Source organism: Prionailurus bengalensis, chromosome A2 (genome assembly GCF_016509475.1).
Source record: "Prionailurus bengalensis isolate Pbe53 chromosome A2, Fcat_Pben_1.1_paternal_pri, whole genome shotgun sequence".
NCBI lineage: Eukaryota > Metazoa > Chordata > Mammalia > Carnivora > Felidae > Prionailurus > Prionailurus bengalensis.
In genome coordinates this window covers 80,403,303-80,421,217 of record NC_057348.1, presented here as the reverse complement: position 1 = coordinate 80,421,217, position 17,915 = coordinate 80,403,303, and the positions used below count along the sequence as shown (strand labels likewise).

The 17,915-nt window shown below is 37.9% G+C and overlaps 1 protein-coding gene across 3 annotated transcripts in view; it reads right to left on the bottom strand.

Moving 5' to 3' along the window:
- Positions 1 to 17,915, bottom strand: part of RELN (reelin) — a 533,601-nt gene that overhangs the window by 21,622 nt on the left and 494,064 nt on the right. For all 3 annotated transcript variants that reach the window (XM_043588658.1, XM_043588659.1, XM_043588660.1), the window contains exons 50-57: positions 17,261 to 17,517; positions 13,385 to 13,539; positions 12,085 to 12,299; positions 9,779 to 9,956; positions 6,259 to 6,434; positions 5,759 to 5,865; positions 4,417 to 4,659; positions 3,665 to 3,840 (exon numbers count right to left, since the gene is read on the bottom strand). In XM_043588658.1, the coding sequence (XP_043444593.1) occupies positions 3,665 to 3,840; positions 4,417 to 4,659; positions 5,759 to 5,865; positions 6,259 to 6,434; positions 9,779 to 9,956; positions 12,085 to 12,299; positions 13,385 to 13,539; positions 17,261 to 17,517 (1,507 nt within the window). The remainder of the gene's footprint in view (positions 1 to 3,664; positions 3,841 to 4,416; positions 4,660 to 5,758; positions 5,866 to 6,258; positions 6,435 to 9,778; positions 9,957 to 12,084; positions 12,300 to 13,384; positions 13,540 to 17,260; positions 17,518 to 17,915) is intronic.

Sequence of the window (17,915 nt, the reverse complement as noted above, 5' to 3'; positions counted from 1 at the left end):
TACACTAAAATAAAAAGCCTTTTCACAATCAAGGAAATCATCAATATAACAAAAAGGCAATCTACTAAGTGGGAGAAGATATTTGCAAATGATATATCTGATAAAGGGGTTAACACCCAAGATACATAAAGAACTTACGTAACTCAAAAGCAAAAAAAAAAAAAAAGTTTAAAAAATGGGCAGAGGACCTGAACAGACACATGATGGCCAAGAGACACATGAAAAGATGCTCAAATTTGCTAATCATTAGGGAAATACAGATAAAACCATAATGAGACAGATATCATGTCACACAAGTCAGAAGAGCTAGTATCAAAAAGATAAGAAATAGCAAGTGTTGGTGAGGATGTAGAGAAAAAGCAACCCTTATGCACAGTTGGTGAGAATGTAAATCGGTACAGCCACTCTGGAAAACAATATGGAGGTTCCTGAAAAAAAAAAAATTGGAATACCAATGATCCAGTAATTCCACTGCTAAGAATTTACCAAAGAAAATGAAAATATTAACTCAAAAAGATATATGCACCCCTATGTTTATTGCAGCATTATTTATGATAGCCAAGATATAGAAGCAACCCAAGTATCCATAAATGGATGAATGGATAAAGACAGGGGGTATATATACGCAATGGGATATTACTCAGCCATAAAAATGAATAAGATCTTGCCATTTGTTAAAACATGGTGGACCTAGTGGGTATTATGCTAAGTGAAGGTCAGACACAGAAAGACAATAACCATATGAGTTCACTTATTTGTGTAATCTAAAAAACAAAACAAATGAATAAATAGAAATAAACTCATAAATACAGAGAACAAACTGGTGATTGCCAGAGGGGTGGAAAGAATAGATGAAATAGGTGAAAATACTGTAATAACATTTTAAGGTGACAGATAATGAGTACTCTAATTGTGGTGAGCACGGAGTAACGTATAGAATGTCATATCAGCTAGGTTGTACACCTGAAACGAATATAACATTGTATGTCAATTATACTTCAATAACAAAAAGAGTAAGCTCTTAACCTTTGAGAGAAGTGTTTTCTCAAAGACATAAAAGATTCTGTACAAGAAATGACCAGGCCCATTTCTTCCTATGTATCTATGTATCTATGTATCTATCTATCTATCTATCTAATTTTAATATTTCTGGATTATGCTATTGCTTTCCAAGTTTTCTACCTGCCAAGTTGGCAGTTCTGGTAAGACTGAGAGTCAGACACCTCTCCAAAAGAAAAAGGCATTCCATACCAATCAGAGCTGGCTGCAAACAGAATGATATCCATGGCTAAGTAGTAAAACAAACAAATAAACAAAAGTACTATTTCTATTTACTTAATATAATAACATATTAATCATAAATTTGGGAAAGATAATTTGGCCAAAAGTAAAGTAACATTTGGAGGATTAATGGAAAGAAACTCAAAGTATCACTGGTTCAAAACATTTTCACTGATACTCTAACTTCCTGATGCTACTAGTGAATTTCTATTTATAATTAAAAATAGCAATTTCTGACTACTTAATATTCATTCTTGTGGTTTTTACATTTCCGTATGAATTAAAGCTTTCCATATTATATGCAATTAAATGTTTGAGTCATTAATAATGCATAAATGCTATAAAACCTTGGTGATTTAAATTTAAGTCCTAATCATCTACTTAATCAACATGTCCTTTTTTTTAGTGCTGATACTGGGGAAGGTTAGTGCTAAAAATTTCAGGCTGTACGCTCATGAATAAAACAGCCCTGGCCTGAGAGAGAAAATAAGAAGCATATTCCAATAATGGAAATAGAAATCATAAAAGATACAACTAAAATGCTGTGGTGCTTCAGAGGAAGGAGAGATTATATTTGATTAAGTGGATTAGAAAATAATTCATCAGAAGTGGAAGATGTGAATTATTCCAACCACAAGAAAGAAATGACAACATGACAGAGGCACTAACTATCACTATAATGGCAATCATATTACTACATATATATAAAATACATATAGTATATATATGTATATATATCAACATGTTGATTTGATGTATGTATGCATTTGATGTTTGTATGTATGTGTAGTATATGTACTATACATATGTATCAAACCAACCTGTTGTACAACTTAAATTTGAGCATCCTTCATGCCACTAAGGTAGGGATAGTCCTAAGGGAGTGGTAGCATTTGGGGAGACTGCCTCACCCTTCAGTCTCTGAAGGAAAGTTCAACATAAAACTGAGGAACACAGTGAATATCTCTATGCCCCTCTTTTTGCAACAGATCTGAACTTCTAAATATTGTAAACCTGAAGCTCTACACTCATTAAACAATAACTCCCCATTTCTCTCTCCTACCGGCTCTGAATACATTTTTATTTCTGCTAGAAAGGACTCTTACTATTTTTTTTTTTAATTTTGTTTTTCAACGTTTATTTATTTTTGGGACAGAGAGAGACAGAGCATGAATGGGGGAGGGGCAGAGAGAGAGGGAGACACAGAATCGGAAACAGGCTCCAGGCTCTGAGCCATCAGCCCAGAGCCCGACGCGGGGCTCGAACCCACAGACCGCGAGATCGTGACCTGGCTGAAGTCGGACGCTTAACAGACTGCGCCACCCAGGCGCCCCACCTTACTATTAACCATCATTGCAGGGCATCTTTTTAAATAAGGATATCTTTTTAAAACATTTAAATAAATGTTTTAAATAAGCAACCAATGTTTGTCTTTAAAATGATCTAGTAACAAAGTGTATTTCTGCAATACCCTTTTTAAAAAAATATTTATTTTTGAGGGAAAAAGTGCACACGAGTGGGGGAGGGGCAGAGAGATGGGGGACAGAGGATCTGAAGCAGGCACCGTGCTGACAGCAAATAGCTTATGCGGGGCTTGAACCCGTGAACCATGAGATTATGACCTGGGCCAAAGTCGGATGCTTAACCAACTGAACCACCTTGGTGCCCCTGTAATACCCTTTTTACTATTTTTTTAAATGTGTTTGGTAATGAGAAAGACATTAATCGATATTGCTTTATCTTTCTCTCTGATTATCTGGCTATTAATTATCTTCTATGACTTCCCTTCTACACTTCTTTATGAGTAAAATATGCAATGTAAAAGATTTGAGAGTCCTTTTTACATCTAAGGATTTGGGGCATTCCAGCTGGGCTACAGTACATGTTTGTGTTTGGAAGTCAGAGACAAAAAGAAAATAGAAAGACATGATGGAAAAGGATAGATAAAGAAGCAAAGTGGCTTGATATATGAAATCAGTGTAGAGTAAGAGAGAAGAGGTACAGAAACTGTGGGGAGAGTGGGAAGAGGGAGAAGGAGAGAGAGAGAGAGAGAGAGAGAGAGAGAGAGAGAAATAGGCAGAGGCACCTATATGAGCTTTTCATTTCCAAGATCTTGGGAACAACTCAAGATTCCATATATGAAATATAATACAGTTACATTTCTTGCTATGTCCCAATATACTAATTGATTTTATTGATGCTCAAATAATCCTATCTGATAAAGGCCTGTGCTAAAAATCACTTCTTTTACTCATAAGATAAAGGCTCTTTTAATGAATACAATCAATCATTTCCTTGTAGTTGTACAACTAAGCATTCTTCCCGCCCTCCATCCCCAAATATGTAATGCCATATTCTGTTCTGAAGAGCCACTTCCCCTTACTTTAAACTGCATCATATATCCTGGCTGTATAATGAGTTCTCTGGAGGAGAGAGCATTGTGAGTTTTGTCCTTCTTTTTATTCGGCCAGTAGAGGTGGAAGGATGGGTTGCCACAGAATCCTGCTGTCCTTACTGCATTAGGGTAAAAACTCCAGTTTTCTTCATGGGAAGTGCCTTCTGTTAAGGTAAATTGGAAGCAATACGGCATGTTACTCTCTTGCACGGATTGGTTTATTGTCAAGTTACTGAAATGTCTGTGCTCTGCCTTTTTGCTTACCCTTTAAGATTGATTTTTATTTAATTGGTATAATGTATAAATCCAAGATATTTAATCAAATTTAGAAAATATTATTAAATGCTAGCATAATGATTACCCAACTTAAAAAAATGTAATTGCTAGCCTGACTTGCACCATTACAAAATTTTTGGTACACTTTTAAAACAAGGCAATGTGCATCTCCGTGGTACAGAAATTCCTAAAGAAACTAGAATTATTTTGGATATTGAAATTTCAAATTATATTCAGAGCTAGATATTTTGTCTTTAACAGAATTTTTTAAATCATCAGTTGACATTTCAACAAACAGATAATCTTGAAGATTCATAAGCCACTGGGTAAAATACTAGCTAACATTTGTTGAGCAGTGAATATGTTCTAGGTACTCTTCTGAATGCTTTTTATGGAGTAACTCATCTAAAGACACAGCAGACAAAAGGCTCACAAAAAAGACTTTCAAATGTCTGGTTTCTTACCATCATCAAACGTGTCGACCAGTTGACTGGGATTGATTTCTGCTCCGCCAATCAGTATGTTGTCTAGTGCCCACTGTGCACGCTCCACTCCAGAGACTACAAGGCCATTGCTGATCACAAAAGGCTGCCACCAGCGAAGTCGAGTTGTGTTGGTAAGGGCGTCCTCGGGAAGAAGTATGTAGTCGTGTCTAACAGAAATGTATTTCTGGTAATCCATCTCGTGGAGCAAAGTCCAAGTTATTCCTACAGTAACAAATACACCAACATAGTAACATATCTGGGAAAACCTCCACAAAGTGACAGTATACTGCAGCTACAATAAGCTTCCCAAAGAAATCTTCAACCAGGAAATGAGAATTGATTTCAATGACTTTAATATAAGCGTTTACCACTGTTTCCAAATGATGCTGTGTATGAGGGGAAGGGTATTTAGAAATATCTGGCCAAAAAGAAACATGCTGAAGTAAAAATTATGTATTTTCTGCTCTTAAAATTTTTTTGTACATTGCTATGTGCGTTATTTTTCATAAATAATGAGCTACATCCATGTTTTGCATGTTTCAGGACAGGAACACCTAGTAATTTAAAATTTTAACTTAGCTATTTTAATTCTGGGCAATTTTTATTTTGTGGACTGATAAGTTTTCCTCTTATCAATTGATAAGATTGTAGGTGGGATGTTTAAATTACTTAAGGAAACACCTTTGAATACACTAAAATACTTTAAGGCCATCTGTCTCTCTGCTAGTTATCAAAATGATACCTATCTGCTAAAACTGATTTTCTAAGGACTTCATGTTATTTTTGGTCTGGTTTCAGCTATTTCAAAATAATGAAACAGAATTTTATTAAAATATCCTCTGACAGCCTCATGACTTCAGACTGTCATCTTTCACGGTAGGTTTTTTGTAGATTTATTACATGCTTGTTCACACAAAAGCTTTTAAAAATGCTTTAAAATGTTTTTAAAAGTGATCTTACTTAGAAAACCATATAAAATTTATTTCTTAATTGTATCATTTATAATTAAGCTTCAGTTACACACAGAAGTTTTTCTTTATTCATAAAGTTTGGAGCTTTTTAAAAAAAATTATTATTTTCATCTATTTTTCTTTTTAAATTTTTAATGTGACTTCTCTCTTACACCCTTATGGGTAGGTTTTGTGTAACACACAAGTCACATGTATGAAAGTGTAATGTGACTAAGATCTGTAGCTTTCTCTTTGTGACTTTCACTATTTTCACTGCAAAGTCAGCAAAGCTTTGCAGAAACTGTTCTGAGGGGCATTGGATGTAATTTGGGAATCTGCTCCAAGGTGTGGCTTTCACCCCTGAAACGTGCCTCCATCGGTAGAGTAGTCCAACAGCACGCCTTCCTTCCGGCAGATGGGCCGATGGCAGGAGGTCATGTTGTTCTCACTACCGATGCGCCCCCAGTATTGCAGGAATCTGAATGCAAGCACATATTATCCATCAGAATGGTTAATTAGAATAAAGAGTCTACTCAAGTCCTGGGTAATAACTTCTTCCATAAGTGTGTTCCTCATTTTGGGGCCAATTTGCTATGCTGTTATAAAAATAACAAAAAAGCGGGGCGCCTGGATGGCGCAGTCGGTTAAGCGTCCGACTTCAGCCAGGTCACGATCTCATGATCTCGCGGTCCGTGAGTTCGAGCCCCGCATCGGGCTCTGGGCTGATGGCTCGGAGCCTGGAGCCTGTTTCCGATTCTGTGTCTCCCTCTCTCTCTGAACCTCCCCCGTTCATGCTCTGTCTCTCTCTGTCCCAAAAATAAATAAACGTTGAAAAAAAATTAAAAAAAACAAAAAACAAAAAATGACTTACTTTGCCCCTCTGAGATCCAAATCTTGAGTAATAGCTTGTCTCACGGTGGATCCCCCAAAATAGAGTGCAGTGTCCTCAGCAAGAATGCCACACTCAGTGCAAGTACTTCCACCTTCTAAGGACATCCATAAATCAGGCTTGATTTCTTCACTGTCAAAGCGTTCCTTCAGGAACGTCTGGAAAAACATAAGTGGGATGTGGTTATAAATAACATTTTCAGACAATAACTATGGAATAGTTTAGACAATATAATTTCATCTTGGACTTAAACAAGTGCTGATTTCTAATGCTTTTCTAAAGCATTTACAAAAAACTAGATCTGTCTACAATGTTCTTTTGCATCATACATTAAGCTCACTTAAAGTGCTTAAATAATGTTTGATCATTGGGACTTAAAGTCTAGAAAGAATCTTAAAATAAAATAATTGCAAGTTGACTATACTAACACTCCTATTTGAGAAGTTACTTAAGCATATACTCTCCAAATATGTGTATTTGTTTATATTGCATATAAAAGTACAATTATGGTATTATGGATTATGAAACATGCACAAAAAATGAAAATTTAAAGGACTAATATAAAACAAAGCACACGTTCTAGCATTTTTTACCCTAACATTTTTTTTTTTCTTTAAGTAGGCTTCATGCCCAGCACAGAGCCCAATGTGGGGCTTGAACTCAAGACTCTAAGATCAAGACCTGAGCTGAGATCCAGTCAGAGAGTTAACTGACTGGGCCACCCAGGTGCCCCTCCTAACATTTTTCAATGGATTGTCTTGTTTTCCTCCAGGAGTATGTGCCCCACACTCTGGAGACTGCTTTAAGCAACCAGAACCCTTGAGCTTCCATGATGGTGTGAACTTGGAATGTCTATATGGTTAAGGAGGGGCATTTGAAACCAACGTTTTTTGTGTGAGGTCAAAAGAAAATCAACCTTGGAAGTCAGTTTTTACGTTTAGTAGGGTCAAGATTCAGGATGATGACGAGAAGTATTCAAAATCCAGAACAAAATATTTGCCCTTGGTCTCCAGTTTATCCTCCTAATTCAGGATGACCAACAACCAGGAATAGTCTATTTTTATTTTTTTCTTTTCAATTTATTAATTTTAAAAAGTTTACATCCACGTTAGTTAACATATAGTGCAATAACATTTTCAGGAGTAGAATCCAGTGATTCATCACCTGTATACATATAACATTCAGTGCTCATCACAAGAAGTGCCCTCCTTAATGCCCCTTGCCCAATTAGCCCATCCCCCCCATCCAAAACCCCTCCAGCAGCCCTCAGTTTGTTCTATTTGAGTCTCTTATGGTTTGTTCCCCTCCCTGTTTTTATCTTATTTTTGCTTCCCTTCCCTTATGTTCATGTTTTGTATCTTAAATTCCACATATGAGTGAAGCTATATGATATTTGTAGGAATAGTCTATTTTTTCAAAAAGAGTAGATAAATAAAATATTAGGGTTCATTATGGCTATTTTTATGCAAAATTATTTCATCCCCTCACATCATAGTGAACTATGATGAAAAATCTTGATGTTTCTATTAATTTTGTCCATAATATAGTCTTGCACTGGGTTGAGGCACAATTCTTTTGTTTTTTGTTTTTTTACATGATAGAAATATATCGTGGAAACAATTTGTTACAGTTGCAATGGCAGTAACTGTATACAGAAAAACTACTTTTTCATTTCTTTAGAGGAGTTGTCTAGTTGGTACTTACTATGTAGTTTAAATGATTTAAATGACTCAGAACATAATCATCTCTATAGTTAAAGACAAGTACATCACCTGTCAGTCCTACCTCACCTCAGTGATGTCAGCAAATAAATACAATTTTAAAAATGGAGGTTTACAGGTAAGAACACAAGAGTCAGAAGACATGCACTGTTAACCACGTAAACTCTTATTAGAAAGGTTTGACCAGAGTTCATAATATAGACTTATTATTTTGTAATATAAACTTATTAATTTCTTATCCAACTGAGGAATACTAATGAAATTTGAATGTTCATGAAAGAAACTAATTTTTTAAAACTTCATTTATTACCTATGGCTGGGTTCCTCATGTTATAATCTCATTTGTTGACCAACACTTTCAGATACAAGTGAGCATTGCTCCAATTAATTTATTAATTCCAAAGTTGGTGTATTACAGGAAAAAAAATGACAGAACAGGCTTTGTTTACATTTTTTTTTTTTTTTGCCACTTCCATGTCTGATTTCAGTCACTTGTGCTTTTTTGGTTTAGTCATTTTTCTGTTATTGCAACGATGAATGTACTGTATTTGTTCACAGAAATAGAACACATATATGGGAACTGTGTTGGGCAATTGTATTTACTTTGCATATTAAATAATAGTGTAACAGCAAAAGTTTCCAAAATGACCTCTCTATTCTTTTTTTTTTTTTTTTTCAACTTTTTAATTTATTTTTGGGACAGAGAGAGACAGAGCATGAGCAGGGGAGGGGCAGAGAGAGAGGGAGACACAGAATCGGAAACAGGCTCCAGGCTCTGAGCCATCAGCCCAGAGCCTGATGCGGGGCTCGAACTCACGGACCGCGAGATCGTGACCTGGCTGAAGTCGGACGCTTAACCGACTGCGCCACCCAGACGCCCCGACCTCTCTATTCTTTTTTTTTTTTTTTTTTTTTTTTAATTTTTTTTTCAACGTTTTTATTTATTTTTGGGACAGAGAGAGACAGAGCATGAACGGGGGAGGGGCAGAGAGAGAGGGAGACACAGAATCGGAAACAGGCTCCAGGCTCGAGCCATCAGCCCAGAGCCTGACGCGGGGCTCAAACTCACGGACCGCGAGATCGTGACCTGGCTGAAGTCGGACGCTTAACCGACTGCGCCACCCAGGCGCCCCCCGACCTCTCTATTCTTAATACACAACCACATTTTAGCAGTCAGCAAATTGGAACACTGAGTTTTCTGAACAAAAATGTAGGTAATGAGAATACTGTAATAATGCTGTATGGTGACATAATGATGAGCACACTTATTGTGGTGAGCACTGAAGTCATGTCAGAATTGTCCAGTCACTATGTTGCACACTTGAAACTAAAATAACATTGTATGTCAATTATAATTCAATAAAAAAATTCAGCTGTTTAGTCATTTTTGAAAACTTGTTTCTTTGTGATAATGAATCTATGTTATTTGCTTCATAACATCAACATCTTCCTTCAAACGGCACATCTACCGAATAAGTGAAGTAAAGAAGACTTAATGCTAGTTTCAAATTAAGAGTCTTTAAAAAAAAAGCAGAGTATTTATGCTCTTTAATCAATACAGTCTGGTTTATTTCATAAATTGAGTAAATTATAGTAGAGCTTGGTCTTGATATTCTGTATCTAAGAAACCTAAGAGATATTTTCAGTTGCCAGCCAAAGGATTTATTCACTGGGGCACCCAAAGACCGCTGTTATAACTTACTAGACCCCCACTTAACAATGGTTCTTCAGGCACGACCTGCGGTGTGAGTAAATGCTTTCTTCTGGGGCATTAACATTACCTTCAGAGTGTGAGTCAAGTAGCAGTTGGGCCCAGAGTATCCCGGATCACAGATGCACTGTTCCTTTAAGCAATCTCCGTGGCCCCTGCAGTTGTCCAAGCATCCAGGGCCCAGGTAGAAATTATCGATTGCCCACTGCATATCTGAGTACTTCTGATAGAATCTCAATCTCACTGGACTATTGATAACACAGAAGCAAAGGAGTGAGAACAAAAGTTAACTTTACTTAAGTCCATTTTCCTATGTGTATGTTCAGTACAGAAAAGGAAAAAAAACATTTAAGACACTGGCAGTATGAAATGGGTTAACAAAAAACGTTTTCTGACCGCCATTATCTATTTCTGTAATGGAACTTTAAAGCCAGTTTCATTAAAATTTTATAGTATGTGAGCAAACTCGTACAACAAAATGAAAATGCAGTGGAATCTCTATTTCAAGTGATAGGAACATTTTAAAATACAAATCTGTAACTATCATAAATGAGGCTGCTTATGAACTGGAGTCCAGTGGTTGTGTCACAATTTAGACCCATTAACTGCATTTCTGAAATTGTACACAAGGTGAGCGAAGCCTTTCACAGAGACTCGTCAGCAGACACACAGCTCTCAGGTGGTCAGGAAACAGCAACTTCTGAATCCCCAAAGGTAATCGATATTCTCAGAACAGCTGTGCTAATTAGAAAACGATTTTGAAAGGGTTATGTGAAAGGGCAATTTCCCCAAGATTTTGATTTAATCATTGCTCTTCTCTGTCTTTGGGGGAAAATACAAACCTCACAATTGACCTTATATCAGAATGTGCTACACTATTTTGGTGTAAAGAGTTCAAAGTACACGAGGAGACTTTCTGGGGTGATGTAAATGTTCTGTATCTTGTTCTATGGCATGGTTCCACAGGTTACACATTGGTAAGAACTCATTGTGCCGAACTACTAAGATGTGTGCATCTTACTGAGTTTAAGTTTTACATCATTATTAAAAAAGAGAGAGGAATAGAGGGGTAAAACGAGGCAGTGATATCAAGGGCCTCCCCAGCACCCATTTCACCCTTGGTGAGTCATAGGAGTAATGGAACTCCCCTAGCTATTGACTGACTCAGGAACGGGCATTCTTGAGCTAATTTGTGCCAATGGGACACAAGAAGGTAGTAACTCCAGCTCTGAAAGAAAAGCAACTCTGTTTCTCTTCCATTGGACATAGGTAAGGATGCATTCTGCTGCAGTTTTCTGGAAGCCATCTATGTTCATGAGGCCTGAATATTACACCAATGTGTGAACGGAGGAGCAAAGAAAGAGTCATTGTAAGAGTAGTAAGTAATAATGTCCTTGAAGACATTTTTGAGCATGTGAATCAATCCTAGAATCCATTACTTTGGATTGTTTCATTACAGATATAATACATTTCACTTTTAATTGAGTCCATTTGCATTGGGTTTTCTGTTACCTGTGGCTGAAAGTATCCTGATCTAATCTCCTAGCACATTAATAGACTAAAACCTTTACATGTGTTCCAGGAAACAGTGAGTGATCATGTAGTAGATGATATTTATGGGCCACTGGAAAAGCTGAGTGCAAGCACCTTATTCAAAGGCTCTATATGTGCTGGACATATATCGTAATTCTGTTTCATAAGAAGGTTTTTCATTTAGCCAGTCTCTATGATTCATATGGTGGAGGTACACCTGTCATTTTCTTCAATATATCTTTTTTCCTAATTTTACAGTCAAAGGAAAAGCTTTTAGAATTGCTTAAATTGCTTATCTACAGACTTTTCAGGGAATAGTTAATCATCTTGGCTCACTACTGCTCTAGGCTAATTACTTTTCACAGCAGGTGCAGAATGTAACAGAAAAATGAGATCTACAAACCACACTTGTAGAGACAGCATGAAGAATTAGGTTTTGTACAAATAGTATCACCAGTTAGGACTTGCTTGTGTCTTCATCAATGGATTGACAGGCAGTAATATGGAAAGCATGTGATGCATGGTGGACCACAGTCTACAAGACCCATAAGGTAGCCTATACCTTTTCATCTGGCTCTAGGACTATTGCTATTGCTGTGTCTCCATGTTCAGAGATTAATATGGAAAGTGGAAGGGCTGCCAAGGCCCTTCTTGAGAAGCCTGAGGATTTAAACTTGAGGTCTCCTCAAGTCAGTTCATCATGGAGGTCATTGATTAGAGAACTTTTAGAATTAGGGGGTAAGAGCATTTTACCCACAATTACACATAATTTCAGGCTCGACAAGTGTCCCTCATAGATTTATCGATGCTTGGAACCAGGCTTTATTTGAATTTTCTACTTACTTCCCCACTAAGCTTTCAGGAAGTGGGTAGGTGATCCTTTTCCACCCTTTGGTTGGAAAGAATACTGATGGCTGAGAAACACTTCCAGAGCATTTTGGGTCTGCAGGTAAGCACTGAGGGACCAGATAATTCCAGCTCACACCAAAGTCGGTAGAATACTGCACATGAATTTGATTCTGGGCAACTTTTTCAGACACTTTACATCCAACAGAAATCTAATGAACAGAAAAGAAAGATTGGAAAAATATTAAAACCAGATTACATATTTCTGCTCTAAGGACTTGGCAGCAAGAAAGGTGCTGATCACTTGATAGGTGTTACACCACATCCACTCTGTATTTTCAGGATCATTACTTATTCTGCTGATGGACAGGGTAGTTGACGTGGTTGCCCAAGATGACAAATTATAGAAAGTGCCAAATATATTGTGCAGGGAGTTTGGAGAGAAGCTGAAAGCTGCGCTCTGCCATGGCTGGCTGATTGCCTTGGAAGGCCTGGGCCCACTCTTACAAATTGTTGTTTGTTGTGCTAATGGTCTGGCACTTCTATTTGGCAGGATGCTCGACCAAGAAGGATTGCTAACAGCTTTTCCAAGTTTACTGTTTTGTTGTACAATTTATGACTCTCCATACATCACTTTCAAATACAAGTAAGATGCAATGAAGTGATAACAGAAGGTACTTTTAATAAGGCACAGCACCTTTTGTTGCCCCAGACAGGCATACTGGAACATTTGTTGCTAATACAGTGGGAGTGAGGTAGACAATAAATTGGATGACATAAAATAAATTGGTTGACACAACATCTTGGCCAAAATCGATGCTGGCATTAATGCTAATCATGCCTTTGTTTTCTAGAATTTTCTTTCTCCAGGAACATTACAATAGTCTTGCGAAAACAAAACAAAAAAAGATATTTATAACCATAATAGCTTTAATCTTCTCTTAAAGGACGAAGGTGGCTAAGTCATATAATGATTTAAAATATGATAACTCAGTGTCCTACGTTTTTATTATCACTATTTTGCGCTATTTTGCTCTGTTTATTCCTGGACAGAAACGCATTTACTCTTATGAAAGTTTTACGTTGGCATAATTCAGAAATAAAATAATTTTAATCACTTTTAATCATTAAGTTATATACAGTAGAGATGTATATTACCTAAACATTACATTTTATTTTTCAAAGTGTATATTAAGTCAATGAAATGTTGTATGATCTTTGCCTCAAATTTTTTTTTTTTCATTTTTATATTGCTAGTGTATAGGTATTTATGTAATTGAGACCATAACATTTTCACCTTGAATTGCATGATCCAGCCTTCAGTGGGAGTCAGATCATGGGTCACTGCATATACTTCTCTTCCATCATGGCTGCCACAAATCATGACACCATCAGGGGAGTCACAGAATCTTTCTACTGTGCAATCATCATGGAATAGCCAATGCTCATTCACTTAAAAAAATATAAATTTTATGACAAATTTATGACAAAATTACTTGAAGCAAATTTACACATTAAGCAAGATCTTGTACTCTTTTCAGTAGAAATCTCTCTTATCTTACATACAATCCACAGGCAAAACACTAATGTAAGCATATCATTTTAGGAACATGGATCCTAGGAGGTTGAGATATACCTACTGTCCAATACTGGTAAGTCTACATTTAGAAAAAAAGTATATTGTATGTGTTACAAATGAGGGCAAAGGGAAATGTGTATTGATTCTTTTTTTAAAGTTTATTTATTTTTTAGTAATCTCTACACCCAACGTGGGCTTGAACTTATGGCCCTAAGATCAAGAGTCACATGCTTTTCTGACTGAGTCATCCAAGTACCCCTACACTGATTCTTTTCTGATAGATACTTAACTTTTAGGTAGGTTCTAAAGAAGGACCAAGAATTTCTAGTAATACAAGAGGGAAGTGAGCTAGCTACTTCTAATCAAATTCTGGCAGTGTCATCTGGGTAATTAAAAAATTATGATATTCAAATTCATAGAACCAGAGGGTAGAATAGTGGTTAGTAGGGGCTGAGGAGAAGAAGAAATGGAGACATGTCCGTCAAGGGGTATGAAGTTTCAGGAACACAAGGCAAATAAGTTCCGGAGATCTATTGTGCAACAGAGAGCCTATAGTTACCAATAATGTACGGTACACTTAAAAACTTGTTAAGAAGGGTAAACAAAAAGGAGGGGGGTTCTGTGAGAGGAAATGTTAGGAGGTGATTGATAAATTTATGGCCATGATTGTGGTGATGTGGTGTATAATTATCTCCAAACTCATCAAGTTGTATACATTAAAATCAACAGCTTTTTATATGTCAATTATACCTCAGTGAAGTGACTAAAAACAAGCTTATGTCTAAGGAAAACTTAGGCAACAAGACTATGACTTGATTAGCGCTGAGTACATCTTGTTGTCTCTCCCTCTCTTTCTCAATCACACACACACACACACACACACACACACACACACACACACTGTCCACAATGTCCTTTCTTTTCTGGAAGGGTTTTTGTTTTTTTAATGTTTTATTTATTTTTGAGACAGAGAGAGACAGAGCACGAGCAGGGGAGGGGCAGAGAGAGAGGGAGACACAGAATCCGAAGCAGGCTCCAGGCTCTGAGCTGTCAGCACAGAGCCCGACGCGGGGCTCGAAACCACAGACTGTGAGATCATGACCTGAGCCGAAGGTGGACGCTTAACCAACTGAGCCACCCAGGCGCCCCAGGAAAGGGTATTTTTTTTTCAACGTTTTTTTAAATTTATTTTTGGGACAGAGAGAGACAGAGCATGAACGGGGGAGGGGCAGAGAGAGAGGGAGACACAGAATCGGAAACAGGCTCCAGGCTCTGAGCCATCAGCCCAGAGCCCGACGCGGGGCTCGAACCCACGGACCGTGAGATCGTGACCTGGCTGAAGTCGGACGCTTAACCGACTGCGCCACCCAGGCACCCCAGGAAAGGGTATTTTTAAAAAAAGCTTATTAATTTATTTTTGAGTCAGAGAGAGCACAAGCAGAGGAGGGGTAGAGAGAGAATCCCAAGCAGGCTCTGCACCATCAGGGTGGAGCTGGATGGAGGCTCGAACCCACCAGCCGTGAGATCATGGCCTGAGTCAAAACCAAGAGTTGAATGCCCAACTGACTGAGCCACCCAGGTGCCCCTGGAAGAGGCATTTTTAACATTATGATTTTATTCCAGAAAGTTTAAGAAGGAACATATCCATAAATTGCATTTAATTCATGATACACTTTGATTTTATAGGTCCAGCGTTTCTCTGAAAGTTTCCTGTTTAGCTCCAGCATTTTCTTTGGAGATGAATGGGTACAATCATAGGCTTGGGGCTACTGTGCAAGTAATAGAGTTGGATGGTCTCAGAGGAGTCAGAGGAGAGACCACACAATTGGAATTCAGCCTTCATCTATGCTGTGTCCTTTTGAGTTTGTCTGAGCATTAACATATGTGTACAGAACAAGCATTTTATGTCTGGGATTCAAATGGCTACCACAATGCCATTATCTGTGAATTTTCATTCCAAATTCCATCCCAATTCATGGGATTTTGCAGCTACATTTAATCGTGCATCTAGTACTCCAGAGCCAAAGAGCACAGAAATTTGAGTTCCAGTTTATTCTAGGGCACATAGTTTATGCTAGAACTCTGCAATCCTGATGAAAGCAGGTTTTTACATTAATCCACTACCTCATCAATATCTTCTGAAATATCAGAAGCTACTTCTGTAATTAGATATTACAGTTTCTAAAAAACTATTTTTTTTTATTTTTTATTATTTTTTTTATTTTTTGGGGGACAGAGAGAGACAGAGCATGAACGGGGGAGGGGCAGAGAGAGAGGGAGACACAGAATCGGAAACAGGCTCCAGGCTCTGAGCCATCAGCCCAGAGCCTGACGCGGGGCTCGAACTCACGGACCGTGAGATCGTGACCTGGCTGAAGTCGGACGCTTAACCGACTGCGCCACCCAGGCGCCCCTCTAAAAAACTATTTTTGCAATTCTTCAATTGTACATCACCAATCAAGCCTAAAGTGCAAATTGGTATTTTAGGTACTTGAAAAAATAATCTGTATTTGCTTTTATTCATACAGAAGCAGTGTTTAAATTATTTTCTGGCCATAAACTCACTTATGTAAATCATTTCACAGGGAAAAAATAAATGAATAATTTAACAAGGTTCTGAACCAGATCTGTGTAAGTAAATCTTCCCAATAACCTTCTTCAGAGAATTATTTTCACTGTTCAGATAACACTTGCAGTGTTGGTATGAGCCATATAATTAAACATCACTACTTGACCAGAAGATGCCATGTTTTATGTAGTATTACCAAGGATGTGGCATGACAAAGCCACAAACTTGATATAAGTCACCATTTTTAAAAAAGATGACCAGAACAGGGAGTCTAGGTGGCTCAGCCATTAAGCATCTGACTTTGGTTCAGGTCATCATCAGACAGGTTTTGAGTTCCAGTCCCACATGGGGTGAGCTTGAGACCTGGTTGGGGTGAGCAGGAGCCCTGCTTAGGAGAGCCCTGCTTCTCTTTCTCTTCCTCTCTCTCTCTCTGCCCCTCATGAGATTCTCTCTCTCTCTCTCTGCCTCTTGCTCAGTTGCACCCTCTAAATAAATAAATAAATAAATAAATACCAGAATAGTTTTATGAAATGAAAACAAGACATTAAAAACGAGCCTAGCACGGAGAGATCTTTTTTTCTATGTCACCAGGATCACTTTTCTACTACTATTGAGAATAAACAGTGACAAGCAAGACCTGAGACACTCTCTAAAACATGAAATGTCATCACAAATGCAACTAACATGTGGCAAAACAAGACACTTGTCTTTGGATATTAAAATAAATGACTAGGAAATACTGGCTTTCTACCCAAAGGAGGAACAAGGAAACAAAGAAACAAATAATCTCTTAAAAAAAGGAATTATTATAGGATGCTATTTATTAAAACATACTTGCTGCTTAAATGGAAGAAGATTCCAGTGTAGATCAGGAATTTTGAGAGACACAAAAGGGTGAAACCATTTTCACTGTTTCTATACCATTTGAGAATCTGTAAGAGCTTCACATTCTACTTTTTTTGAAAAGACCCAAATCCACGCTACATTTCTGCTGGATTCGTATGTAGCATTAGTGATAAATGTACCTGCAGTTTTATCCTCCATAAACATGTCAAAAGCAATTCTCCCGACGGGGCCGGCGTCTGCGGGGGAGCGCTCGTGCTGGGGCACAGGGGCACTGCTGAAGGTATCCAGCATGACCGTCCTCTGGTCCGCAGAGCCCGAGATGAGGACATTGTCGATGGCCCAGTCATTCTGATCCAGGCCGTCATGTCTTGGCTGCCACCAGCGGAAGCGAGTGGCAATCTCTTTAGCATCAGGAGGGAGAAGGATATTCACGAATCTGTATGAAAATGATGGCAGTGGGGGGTAAACAAACTTGTCAAATGTCTCATGCGAGTAAAAGATTCACAACAAGAGGTAAGATATTACACGTCACGTGGTGGTGAGGGAAGGACAGGAGATAAAATTTAAAAACTTAATTTAAATAGTTGATTTAAATGTTTATTTTAATTTTTTTAATGTTTACTTATTTTTGAGAGAGAATGAGAGAGAGAGAGAGAGAGAGAGAGAGAGAGTGCAAGGGAGGGCCAGAGAGAGAAGGAGACACAGAATCCAAAGTAGGCTCCAGGCTCTGAGCTGTCAGCCCAGAGCCCAACGCGGGGCTCCAACCTATGAGTGGTGAGATCACAACCTGAGCTTAACCAACTGAGGCACCCAGGTGCCCTAAAATTTATTTTA